Source organism: Thermobia domestica, chromosome 1 (assembly GCF_964235325.1).
Source record: "Thermobia domestica chromosome 1, izTheDome1.hap1.1, whole genome shotgun sequence".
In the NCBI taxonomy this organism is placed as follows: domain Eukaryota; kingdom Metazoa; phylum Arthropoda; class Insecta; order Zygentoma; family Lepismatidae; genus Thermobia; species Thermobia domestica.
Window position 1 is genome coordinate 264,267,703 of NC_137454.1, and position 14,347 is coordinate 264,282,049.

General features: G+C 34.5%; 1 protein-coding gene across 5 annotated transcripts in view; it reads right to left on the minus strand.

Moving 5' to 3' along the window:
• Positions 1 to 1,099: 1,099 nt before the first annotated feature.
• Positions 1,100 to 14,347, minus strand: part of LOC145660824 (DNA polymerase beta-like) — a 550,409-nt gene continuing 537,161 nt past the window's right edge. Inside the window, exons 6-7 of one of the 5 annotated variants that reach the window (XM_081726267.1) lie at positions 8,834 to 8,936; positions 1,100 to 2,837 (exon numbers count right to left, since the gene is read on the minus strand). In XM_081726267.1, the coding sequence (XP_081582393.1) occupies positions 2,773 to 2,837; positions 8,834 to 8,936 (168 nt within the window). In that variant the 3' untranslated portion in view covers positions 1,100 to 2,772. Of the gene's footprint in view, positions 2,838 to 8,030; positions 8,937 to 14,347 lie in introns of those variants that run through there. The other 4 variants (XM_081726247.1, XM_081726263.1, XM_081726259.1 and 1 more) reach the window with 4 other exon arrangements.

Below are 14,347 nucleotides of genomic sequence, written 5' to 3' on the forward strand. Positions count from 1 at the left end.
TATACCAATGGTCGAAGTGAGACGGTATGCAGTGGTATGCCATACTGCCTCTGGTCTCTCAGTGATGAAGACATACCACCTGTGGTTTTTCAGTGATGAAGACATACCGTCACTGCAAAGTGGATGCTAATATGACTTTAATAAATCCATTTTTTACACAATAATTGACGAATTGTTTTGAACAACAAAAATTTTATTTCTTATGTAGAAATAATTTCTAAGTTGGTCACATCAATATTTTTGTTATATTTTCCCTACCTTTTGTGTTTAAAATGAGATGTCTACAGCAGGAATCGACAAGAATGTACACTAAGGGGCCGATTCTTGTACTAGTTAATATTCTTGTCATGTCTATTTATTAGAGAAACTATTATTCCCTTCTTCCGCCCCTTGATTCCAACATATGTACTGGTTGGAATGATATTTTCCCTGGAAAGTTGAATGACATTTGGCTGTGGTTCTTGACCCTTATGGTTCACGGAGAAGAAGAATGGGTCCTGTGGAAGAAGGATGGCCCCTGTGGAGAATGGCCTTCATGGCTCCCATGTAGAATTTTCACTCCTTTCGTATTTTTTAATTGGACTATTTGCTTGACAAATTTAGAACATTGTGTGTGATTACACTAAAAGCTCCTTGTTGAAACGTGCCCCTGTAAAAAAATCTCTGAGTTTCAGAGTTCGAATCTAGCTTATGCTCCTCTTCCCTGAGTTTTTGGGTTCGATTCTAGCTACTCAATGAACACTGTGTGATCATAATAAAATTCCTTGAGTTTTTGGGTTCAATTCTAGCTTATGATTCTGTTTCCTGCGCTCGTACGAGCATCATAATATTTATTTTGAACTCGATCGTATGCTTGACAATTTTGCTTGGATCACTTCCATAGGCAGTTCATTGTTAAAATGATTAAAATGAATTTTTGTAGGATCCCAGTAAAGATGGAGATAGGATTGCGAGAAGGTAGATTTTATTTATTTATTCATTTATTTGTTATTTATTCATCTCACTTCTGGAAGAAGTTCGTTGTTAAGAACTCGTTGTATTGTCATTCTGTGAAGAATACTTAATATTGGGGAGTAAACTGCGACTCGAACCCTTGACTATAGGTTCTCCGTCTATCTAAATCTTAAGTTGATTTCTCACTGAATGTTGCGAGAGATAGAGATAAACATGGATTGAAGATAATAGAAAACTAATAGTTGAGTGATAAAGAAGGTTTTAATTTCATTGGTCGTTCTTATAATGAGTATAAATGCTGTGCTCGAGATACGAAGCAAGGAATCTAAAACTATCAGATAAGGTAATATGAAAAGGCACTTACATTGTAATCCTTGTGGTAGCTGTAGTAAACCTCGAAGACTCCGCCTCTGTAGCTTATGTAACTCCTAACGTGAGTTGAGTTGATGTTAGTTTATCGTCCCTTTCAGCAGCGAGGCTATATCAGCACCTACTGATTAACGTGGAATCCGAACCACATGAGCTCTCAGCGGGAATCAAACCCGGGTCTTCCAGGCCAAAAGCGCGTACGCTAACCGCTTACCCACAAGGGAGCTCAACTCCTAAGGCGAATGGCAAGTCTAGAACTGAAGTATAGACTTGAGTTGACTTGTGTCAAGTAAACGTTGATGGTCCTTTTATATAAAACTGCGGAATGCAATCGGCATGCCTTTCGTATTTCTTTGTTTGGGAGTTCCACGTGTATGTTTGATAGAATAAAATAAGTTTTGGGCTTATTTCAATAAAGAGGACTAGATCCTGGAAAGAACCCTGACTTAATTCATTCAATTCAGACAGTTAATATTTTGTACTTTAGCCAGCTTTGGACTCTTTACACAAATTTTCCAATATTTTCGTTTTTTTTAAAAAATTGGTATACTACATTCCCCCGCTCTAATTTGTTTCCCTGTTGAAACAAAATAAACACAAGGGGATTGTTGCAATATTCAGGAGTCCACTGTCCACATAATAGTCCAATATAAGAAATGAAATCACCAAACATGAAAAATATGCTATATAAAAATAATTATTTTGCACTGTTGAAATATTTGCAGTGTTCACTTAAAAGAATATACTTCACTATTTACACTGTATTACACTGTACTGTGTTATTGAGTACCTGAATTGCATTTAAAATTCTATAAGTAATTTTGCATATCTACAATTTTGTAAAATGTCCGTTAAAATATCTCGGACTTTTTCCCGTGATTCATGATAATTATACATAGCTAAAAATAGTTTTTCCTTTGTTATTATTCCACAAAGAGTTCAGAAGTTTGAGTTTGCACCTGTAACAGAGCATTTTTAACAGGAAGAACTACTCCATGAACAATTTTGATTTGGTGATTAAAAGATTTCTTAATATTATTTAGTTCGAAGTTCAGATAATCGTCATGTTCTTGAAGAATGTTCTAAGAATTATTTATCTTTTGAGTTTCAAAAAAGTTATAGGCCGAGAAGCCAAAGGAAGAAATTCCTAAAAGCCAAAAAATAATTGATCGGGTAGAGCGGTGTTGGTGTAAACAATGTAGAGAATTATTTGAGTATTGAAATGCACAAGGAATAACAGTTCGTAATTGTGAATAAAATTCTTGTTCTTTCGAAATAATCTCATCAATAAATTTTGCTTCAGTAACACAAGTGTTGTTAACCAAATTCGTGTGATCAGTGTCTAGATGGATTCTTAAGGTGGTATAAACTGTGTCAGTATTGTAAACTGCATATCCTGATTCTGAAATAGCAATTCCCAATTTTGCTAAAGTAGAATGTTTATTGTTTTCAATAATCCAATCTGAAGAAATGTATTTGACTTGGAATAGAATAGTGATTAGAAGCCAAAACATCTGAAAGGAAGAAAAAACGAAATCTTTCAATACATGCTCTACTACAGGAATAAGAACAAATTTATTTAATATAAATGAATATAATCACTGTAAGTGTAATTATACTGTAATTTTGGATTTTCCTTACTTCACGAAAAATAAGAAAACGATTCCTATTATATCCATAGAATAGAGAAATGTAAAGAATACAGAAGGCATTGGATCCTATGTTGTTATTGAAAGGAAATGACAAATCATATTTTCATGATTGTCTGTAAGCGTGTTTGGTTATCAGCGCACGAACTCACTGATTAATATCAATACAGGAAAGAATGAATAGTCCCATCACCTTGTTAGTAATCTCCTGTTCTAATTCCAAAATGGGTTACACTAATGTGCTGACTTATCTTCTTTCTGTATTTTTACAAAATGCCTTGATTCTCTTGATATTAAATGAATCAACTTTCCAACCATTTCGAGGGGTTTTGTACTTAATTTCATACGAATTTTCATTAAGCTTGGACAAAATTTCTTCTTGAATACTGAATTTATGTCCAAAGCAAGCTGGAATTCCTGGTTTTGAATTCAATCTTTGTATTAAAACTTTCTGTCCAACTTTGTATTGAGGGTTTGCAAACTTCCGTTCAAAATAGGCTTGTGTTCTAAATCTCTTCAGTAAATTGCGATTGTCGCGCATTCTGAACACTTTTGATACGAATTTCGTTGTCAACGTATTGACATGGTATGTCTAATTCATGATCAAGCAGTGTTCTAGCATTCCAACCAAAAATTAGTAGTGTGGTGAATATCTTGTTCTCTGGTGGATGTGAGAATTTATTGAAAATAAATTTTGTAGTTGTGTATTCCACGATGTCATTTTACGATCAATATTATGTAAACAATTCTATATGATACCGTTAGTTCGTTCCGCTGCTCCCACAGTGTAATGACTGGCTGTATTCGCTAAATGTAAGTGAATGCCAAATCTATCCGCAAACTCTTGCATAATTTTAGATTTGTGTGCGGCTAATCTGTCTAAAACAATCTGCCGTGGTACTCCAAATAACTGTATGATTTCATACAACACTTGTACTATTGACTCAGTTGATATATCTGGAATGCTGCGTGCTATGTCATATCTTGTGCAGGCGTCAACGGCTGTTAACACATGTGTCGGTATGTACTTGATACAGGTATAGGGCCAAATTCGTCCAAAAAGATTGTTTCCATTGGATTATATGATGGAAATGTTTGCGCGTGCAATGGAATTCTGCTTGTACGACTTTTGTTAACTTGACAGGAAATACACTGTTGACACTTCTGTTGAATAAATTGCTTAAGGTTAGGCATATAAATCTTGTTAACGCGGCTGAGTAACATTTTGAGGATGAAAAGTGTGCACCTCTTAATTTAACATTATGTAGCTGGTCAAAGACAATTTCTCAAAGAGAATGGTATGCACAAAAGGTATCTGTATCCTCCTGGATATTTTTGTTTTCGAAATAATTTACCATTTCTAATTTCGTAGTAAAATGACTAACGTTCCAGTTTTGGGTCTTCTGCTGGCTGTCCCTCCAAGGTAGCAAATATAGGAGAAATAAATTTGTCTTCTTTTTGCAATTTTGCCACATCTATCTCATCTGTAAACGCTATAAATGTATCTAGTTCGTCAATTTTAAAATCCTCTGAAGTAGGAGGAATATTAGTTTCCCTTAACAAACAATCCGCCATATTTTTGTCACTTTTTATATAAACTGGTATATACGAAAATTCCGCCATTTGTAACTGCCAACGTGCTAGTTTTGATGGTAGATTAGGTGTATTCTTTAAATATGAAATCACTTTATTATCCGTAAAAAGAAAAAAATCTCTGCTAATCAGAAAGACTTTGAGCGCTTTGAAAGCACTGAGAATAGCTAACAGTTCCAAAGAATAGATGTCAAAATTTTCTCTGAATCTCTTAAATTTCTGCTGTAGTAACTAATTGGGTACCATTGATTATCCTCCTCACACAGCACCAAAATCGCAGAAATCGATTTTCTTGAGGCATCTGTGAACAAGGCTAGGGTTTTTTCGGGTTGTAAGGCTTTAGAGTTGGGGTTTCCATGAGTCCTGCTTTGAGTTGTTGAAAACTGGCCTCCTGTTCTTTCCACTCGAATTTTACATTTCTGCGCATCAACCTCTGTAAAGGCTGTTATTTCTGCATAGTTCTTTATCAATTTCCTTATATGGTCCATAAACCCTAAAAAGCTCTTTAACTTTTTAACAGTAGTGGGTGGCTGATAGGTCTTTATAGAGTTGATTATTTTGTCTCAGATCTTATACACAAATCGAGATAAATTATGTCCTAATTCAATAATTCCTTCATAGAGAAATGTGCATTTTTCGACAGAAAGCCTGAGTCCCATTTTTCTTAACCTATAAAATATTTCTCTAAAATTTGTAGCATTTGTTCCTGCGAATTTGTGCTACATTGTGTCACCTATACAATGCATAACATGCATAGGAAAACATTTGCGAGTGCCATTGTCATAATTCTATTGTACACTGCCGTACTATTTAAACAATCTTGGGGAAGAGAACAATAACGAAAGCTCCCGATCTATGGGGAATATTAAATGCCGTCACATCCCTAGAATGCTCTGCAATGGGAATAGTGTGAAACGCATTTTTGACGTCCAAACTATAGTAGTAGATTCTTCCTCCAATTGTAGACAAAATATCATAGATGGGAGGTAAAACAACGCTTTGTAGCACTGCATGTTTATTCAGCAATCTCGAATCCAAACAAATTCTCAGATTCCTGTTCTTTTTCTTAACAAATAGCACCGGAGAATTATATGGGCTTTCTGCAGTATCGATCACGTCTTGATCCAACAAGATATTGATCTGTTCTCTTATTTTTGGTCTTAAGGCCGCCGGCACTGAATACTGGGCTTTGTTAAACGGAGTGTCAATTTTATGTGATGACTTCTATGTGGTGCTCATAGTTTTTCACTTTTCCCAAAGAACTCTCTCTCCAAGCGAAAACATCTGCATAACGAAAAATCAAGTCTAAAAGTTTCTCTTTAATTTCCCGTGTTGCGGTTTTCCATATATCGATTTTTGTTTTATCAAATAACTTTTGTCTTTTTTTTTTTTTAATTTCTGACAACTTCGTCTGGTGTGGAATGAAAGCAACTAAGTTGCTTTTCAGATATGACATCTCCAAAACTTACAACTTTATTTTTGTCTAGTGTGATCTTATACACAAATGGGTTAATAATAGGAATGAAAAGTTGTTCTTTCGATAAAACAGCTCTAGGAATCAAAATTCCTAATTTTTCTTCCAATTGCCTATTAGGTTCTAGTAAATACTCTTTTACAGTCCTAGAATTGATAAGTTTAACTTCCACGTAAGCCTTAGCTCTAGGAGGAATGAAAATACTTTGTGTTAACACAAACATGGGGCCTAAACATTGCTCTAACAAATTACCCGTTTTTGGCGAGACCTCATTATCTGCATTTTCTTTCCCTGTCGGAATAATTATTCTAGGTAGTTTACCAAACCTACGCAAAGTCAAAGTACTTTTCTCCATATCAATCTGAGATTTGTGAGCTAATAGAAAATCATGCACACATTTTTCCTATTTAATTGCACACAATAAGTTACGGTTATTTTATATTTTGTGTTTGAAATATACTACAATATCAAGTATGAAGTATTAATAACTAATACTTCATCTATGACTTATTACGTACAAATGTTCATACTATATTTTCTGGTTCGAAAAACAACACTTTTCTCTTTGAAGAACTAGTTGGTTAGTAACTTTGAAGAGCGTAGAAAAATGTGCTACAGAATAAAGTTACATATTACATTAGATCGAAGATAATATGCTTAGTGTTATCTATATGAATTTGAAAATAAAAATAATTTATTTTATAAATACATGGTAATACCGAGTCTTTTAAGCATCTACAAATGGTGTGCTTATTAATATCATTTAGATTTGCCTGGAATCATCTGAACTAACAGCGTTAACTATTAACTCTTTTTATTGATACTTTGAGTTACTTTCTTTTCTAAACTTGCGAGCTGAGAACAACGAAAATACATGATAGAGACTTATCAGATACCTGGAATTATAGGTTTCATTAAGTAATGCTATGATTATGAATTATTACTATCTTAATGGATATATTGTTATGTTTTGTTGTCATAATAAGAAACACATAATTTATAATATTAGGGATTAGCATGTGATTACCAGATTATTGGCATTTATTCAGGATAGATATCAGAGAGAGGGTACGGCTAGTGATAAATATTAACCTATTGAAGTAGTAAACACATAACCGAGAGATCGCTATGTTTTACTTTTGTTAGTACAATTTACTTACCGTAATACATAGAAAACTGTCTCACGAGCGTCTGAATTTACCAACCTCTACGAGTGAACTAATGCTTAATTCAGAATTTTGTCGCTAGGTAGTACTAACAGTTTTATTAATTAATGATGGACGTCGTGGAGGAAAACTATTTTAAAAGCTATTTTCTCTTAAAAAAAGTTATTTTCTATGAATTCAGGATTACCACCGTTAGATTATTAATAAGGGAATAAAGTGGGAGGAAACTGTAGTATTCCCAGAAAACTGAAGAACGAATGTAAAATTAAATATTTACTGAATTCCTTATGTGCATTCACGATTATATATAGTGAGGGTTATGCAGGCATTGATTAATGGATTTGATGAAATAAGAATGTGGGCAGAAGCGGGGGAACTCGAAGAAAATTAAACTTTCTTATCGTTCTCTTGATGTATGAATATGGGTTGTTAAACTGTTTTCAAAACGCATAACTTCTTAAGAATAACAATATTAAAGAAAAACCGCGGGAAACAGAAACTGTGATACTCTGGGATATAGGACTGATTACTATTCGAACGATGTGCTTAAAAATAAAAGAAATAAAATAAAATAAAATAAATAAAATAAAATGAAAAATAGGCAATTTTTAATAGCGGAGAATAGGGCACTGGGATGATATAACAGAGGGACCACATTTCAACAAAATTTGAGTCATTTTGGAACTTCGAAACTGAGTAGACTTTCAACGAAAGTCGAGTAACGATATTAAGAAATTGAGTATAGTTAACCGATCAAAAAACAAACAAGCAGAAAAGATTTTGAAGTATTCTTCATTAAATTCAACATTCTCATTTTCTATGCACGAACTTTTATTCACTTTACCTGGAAATAGGTTAATACTTTCTACAAATTACAAGCACACGACATCTTCAATAGTTCAATATATTATTTCCAATGAGCTGTAAAAGTGCTAAAGCTTTTTTTTTTTTTAATGTTTATTGTGCTTTGATATTCATTACTTGTGATCCAATTTGTACGTGCATTGGTTTGTCTTTTTTGTGTCGATGCAAACGAGGAAGTATATTGTTTACAATAGAGATGCTTTTTCATTTAATTTGAAAAGTCGTTAAGAGAACTCTACTTTCTTAACAACACTTCGTGCATTTAATTTGAAATCCATTAATTTAACTTTCAAGAATTATAACACATGAAATATCCAAATTTCCATAACAACTAAAAAAAGTAATATTCAGAATAATTTTCACAAATTATAAATAAGTTACTTTATTCTTAGTTACACAAATAACACAGAAATTATGCACAAACTTACTATGCGGTATCATATATCAAATAAACAATAGAGAATATGAAATAAAACAATCAAATGGGAAAGATTTGGGACAATGTGGTACTATATAATCTTATACTGAAACAGATGTAACAGATTAATCCTTCATTTATTATAACTGTTTCTCCCAAAGAATATCAACTACTGTAACTTGTTAGATTTTGCTACAGGTACTGATTGTGGATTTGAATATTTTTCACTTCTTCTTTAAAAAGTAATTTAATGCAGTGTCAATTTTAAATTCCGTAATGCTACTATTTTGGTGGTATTCATTAACTTTTGCTCAGTACATTGGTAGCATTTCAAAAAGATACTCACACACAAATTTACATATTTCTTTCCCATGGCTCCTTATATGGGTAATCAATGTATTCAAATATCTCTCTTTCAGACTTGACTGGAACAGGTTCTCCAGGTTTACCTGTAAACAGTAAATTATATTACGAAACAGTCGTGTGTCATTGTAGTTTCTGTATCTATGTAAATTAAGTTTCTTGAATATCTAGATTAGAAACCGTAAGCCTCGATTAATAACTTAGAATAAAGTTGTTTTGAACAGGACAGAGAAGAGTGAACAATAAAAACTGCAAAACTGAATTGTAAAAGCTATTGTAATTGAAGAGCACTGTTTCGTGAAATTTGCTGATTGATATTCAGTATTTTCGAATACTGTGGTTAATTTAATTCAGAGGTTCTTTCATAATAATCTTTCTGGTGGGGATATTTTCGGATGAGTAAGGATGAATGAATGAAATTCTGTTTTAAAATGATGAAGTTGGCAGGAGAGTTTTATTCTACGGATGCTCCATAAAATAATACAAGACAAACTGCTTTGTTCCTCTATTTTTTAAAAAAGTAAAGAACTTACGTATATAAGTAGTTACTAAATAAATGGGTAAGTAGTAAATATTAAATCTATTACAACGCAAATACTTCTAAGTCAAGTCTATATTTACGATGATTTCAAAAATGCAATCTTATTTTAGTTCACTCGGGATTTCTCTGAATGAATAGCATACATCAAAGAAATTTTAGTTTGAACTAGGCTTAATTATATAAACTTTTTCAAAGTAGCGCTTCCGCGCACTAATTCAAATTAGAGTAATCAACCACAAAACTGTTTGCTACTTATTACATATAGAACTTACATGGTTATCTATATTTTATTGGAAAGTCTAATATATTAAATTTAGTAAATTAGTTTTATAGGGTGTTCTAAAAATGCCGCCAAGGGATAACAAGGCGCTATTCCTTAGGTCAAAATAAAGCGAAAATGTTATATCTCCAAAGCCACCTTCAGCCCCTACGGCGAATCAAAAATTTCACTATGAAGTAATGTCGTAGATTAACTTGGATCCATTAGCTTTTAAGGTGCGTGAAGTTGGCCCGCCACTTGTCGCCAAAATTCACCAAATTTTGACAAGCGTTAGTGCTACGTTACTGCTGTTTTCTGCCGTAAAAGTTTCGTTAGTGCTGCTAAACTTCACGAATAAGAGCAAAACCAAAACGGGTCCGGCCAACTTCACGCAGCCCGCCACTAACTACCAAACTTAACCAAATTTCGACCATCCTTAGTGCTACGTTAGTGCTGTTTTCTGCCGTAAAAAGTTTCGTTAGTGCTCTTAAAGTTCACGAATTAGAGCAACTTCAAAATGGTCCCGGCCAATTTCACGCAGCCCGCCACTAGTCGCCAAACTTCACCAAATTTGACGAACGTTAGTGCTACGTTAGTGCTGTTTTCTGCCATAAAAATTTTCGTTAGTGCTGCTAAACTTCAAAAATTAGATCATCTTCAAAATGGCTTCAGCGTGAAGTTGGCCTGCCACTTGTCGCCAAAATTCACCAAATTTTGACCAGCGTTAGTGCTACGCTAGTGCTGTTTTCTGCCGTAAAAAGTTTCGTTAGTGCTGCTAATCTTCACGAATTAGGGCAAAATTGAAACGGGCCCGGCCAACTTCACGCACCTTGCCACTTACTACCAAACTTCACCAAATTTCGTCCATCATTAGAGCTACGCAAGTGCTGTTTTCTGCCGTAAAAAGTTTCGTTAGTGCTGCTAATCTTCACGAATTAGTGCAACTTCAAAATGGGCCCGGCCAACATCACGCAGCCCGCCACTAGTCGCCAAACTTCACCAAATTTTGACGAGCGTTAGTGCTACGTTAGTGCTGTTTTCTGACGTAAAATGTTTCGTTAGCGCTATTAAACTTCACGAATTAGAGCAACTTCAAAATTTGCCCGGCCAACTTCACGCAGCCCGCCACTAGTCGCCAAACTTCACCAAATTTTGACCATCGTTAGTGCTACGTTAGTGCTGTTTTCTGTCATAAAAATTTTCGTTGGAGCTGCTAAACTTGAAGAATTAGAGCATCTTCAAAATGGCTTCAGCGTGAAGTTGGCCCGCGATTTCTCGAAAAAAAATCACCAAATTTTGACGAGCGTTAGTGCTACGTTAGTGCTGTTTTCTGCCGTAAGAATTTTCGTTAGTGCTGCTAAACTTCACGAATTAGAGAAAAATCAAAACGGGTCCGGCCAACTTCACGCAGCCCGCCACTTCCTACCAAACTTCACCAAATTTCGCCCATCGTTAGTGCTACGTTAGTGCTGTTTTCTGCCGTAAAAAGTTTCGTTAGTGCTGTTAAAGTTCATGAATTAGAGCAACTTCAAAATGGACCCGGCCAACTTCACGCAGCCCGCCAGTTGTCCCCAAACTTCAGCAAATTGTGATGAGCGTTAGTGCTACGTTAGTGCTGTTTTCTGCCATAAAATTTTTCTTTAGTGCTGCTAATCTTCACGAATTAGAACAACTTCAAATGTATGCAGCCAACTTCACGCAGCCCGCCACTTGTCGCCAAACTTCACCAAATTTTGACCATCGTTAGTGCTACGTTAGTGCTGTTTTCTGACAAAAATTCGTTAGTGCTGTCAAACTTCAAGAATTAGAGGATCATCAAAATGGCTTCAGCGTGAAGTTGGTCCGCCACTTATCGAAAAAACTCACGAAATTTCGTCCATCGTTAGTGGAACGTTAGTGCTGTTTCCTTACATGAAAATGTTCGTTAGTGCTGCTAAACTTCAAGAATGAGAGCATCTTTAAAATGGCTTCAGCGTGAAATTGCCCCGCCACTTGTGGAAAAACCTCACCAAATTTTGATGAGCGTTAGTGCTACGTTAGTGCTGTTTTCTGCCGTAAAGATTTCCGTTAGTGCTGCTAAACTACACGAATTAGAGCAACCAAATGGGTTCGGCGAACTTTACTTAGCCTGCCACTTGTTACCAAACTTCACTAAATTTCGTCCATCGTTAGCTCTACGTTAATGCTGTTTTCTGCCCCAAAATGCCTCGTTAGTGGTATTGAAGTTCACGAATTAGAGCAACTTCAAAATGGGTCCAGCCAACTCACACAGCCCGACACTTGTCGCCAAACCACCAAATTTTGACCATCGTTAGTGCTGTTTTCTGTCATAAAAAGTTTCGTTAATGCTGTTAAACTTCAAGAATGAGAGCATCTTTAAAATGGCTTCAACCCTAGGTGGTGACATTAAGATACTAAAAGTAAATATGAATATTTAAACTAACGTTAGATAAGTATAGTAAAATTAAATAGTGATAAATTACATGATTATATTTCTTAGCAAGTTGAATGACATTTACTCCTTTGTATGAGGTTTTTTACAGAGTAGATTTTTTTATTTCAGAATCGAGGAACTGAGAAATTCTATCTTTTCAGATATTGCATTGATGCTGCGTATCTGTATCCTAATTACATAGATTTGCTGCTTGACTAAGCGGTTCGGCCGAACGTAATTGTAAGGCCTCCCTTCCATGAAGTTGAATTATGAAGTGAAATCGTTTGGAATTAAACCCCGAACAAAATGTAGGTAGTTTAGTTTTGGTAATCTAACTGCATATAACAGATTGTTTGGTATGTGTCATTGCGTTGTTTTGCATGGGAATGGTGAATCTTATTTTGCAGTGTACTCGGTTAGACAATGTGACATATCATTATGTTCCCCTCACCAGCAAAATTGTTTAATCATCATAAAAACTACATCACAGATTGCTTTAGACATAAGGCACACACTCTGAATGGTGATATGAACGCATTTTTAACCGTGTGGATGCATTTGTAATGTAATTCCCAAAAATATCTATGTATATTAAAAATTTGTTATTGAAAGTAAAAAAAAAAAAATAAATAAATAAAATAAAATAAACAAATACACTCACTTTCTGCATCCATTTTCATCAGGGAAGACATTATTGTCAATCCTCGTAGCATACTGAATTCCGATTTATTTTAATTTTATCTATCTATCTATCTATCTATCTATCTATCTATCTATCTATCTATCTATCTATATCTATATATATATATATATATATATATATATATATATATATATATATATATATATATATATATGTGTGTGTGTGTGTGTGTGTGTGTGTGCAAAAAGAATGTTTCTCTTAGTAAGTAGCAATGTAGCATTGTTTCATTTTCTTTTCTTTTTTATATCCTGTATACCTCTGTTAGTAAAGTTGATTAAATGTTGGAAATTATTAACCAAACCTAATCAAACGATTAACATCGAAAGATTTCGATTCTGGCTTGATTTTGAGTAGTTAGCCAACTCTACTAAATATAGCTTATATTTGTCTTAGTAAAGCTGATCAAGCGTTAAAAACTGTTGATAGTACCTGATCAAACGATTGACATAATAGAGTCGAATTGGTGGTGTAGTGGGCTAACCCCCCGTTTGAGACCTTTTATTGCTCTGTTAGTGAAATGTTGGAAATGTAGATGAAATGTAGATGATGTTAGTGAAAAGTAGATGAAATGTTGAGCAAACCTGATCAAACGATTATTAAAAAAAAAATCGAATCGGCGTGATGGGGGGCTAGCGCGTAGCTAGCCGCCTAGTAAATATAGCTTATCTCTGAAAAACTGACCAAACGTTAAAAATAACTGGTCACACCTGATCAAACTATGATCAAACGACTGACATAAGAAAAAGTTGAATCAGAGGTGTAGGGGACTGCCTCCCTTTTCTAACCCTTATATATCTTCGAATATTCTATTAGCAAGACTGACCTCATACGCAGATGAAATTATTGGAGATTATCAATGCGGATTTAAACGGAATCGATCAACTATCGATCAAATATTTACCATTCGCCAAATACTCGAAAAAAAGTGGGAATATAATACCCCGGTACATCAACTATTTATTGATTTTAGAAAGGCGTGCGACACGGTTAGGAGAGAAACATTATACAACGTTCTTACAGAACTTGGAACACCGAGAAAGCTAATTAGATTAATTAAGATATGTTTAAATGAATCCCGAAGTAAAGTCCGGGTAGGAAAATTTTTGTCCACGAGCTTTCACGTCGAAAATGGCCTGAAACAAGGAGATGCATTGTCGCCATTTTTATTTAACTTCGTTCTGGAATACGCTATAAGGAAAATCAAAGATAGCAACCAGGGCCTACAGTTGAACGGTATTCACCAGGTTATGGCATATGCTGATGATGTAAATTTAATAGGTGATGATAGGAGAACAATAGAAAGAAATGCAGAGATCTTATTAAACGTTTGCAGGGACATGGGTTTAGAAGTAAATGCAGATAAAACTAAATACATGGAAGTGCGTCGGGACCGGAATACAGCAAATTATGGATGCGTTAAAATAGTAAATAATACTTTTGATAAAGTGGATAGTTTCAAATATCTAGGATTAATATTAACAGAGGAAAATCATATTCACGAAGAAATTAAATGTCGACTAAAAGCAGGGAATTCGTGTTACTATTCGGTTCAAAATCTCT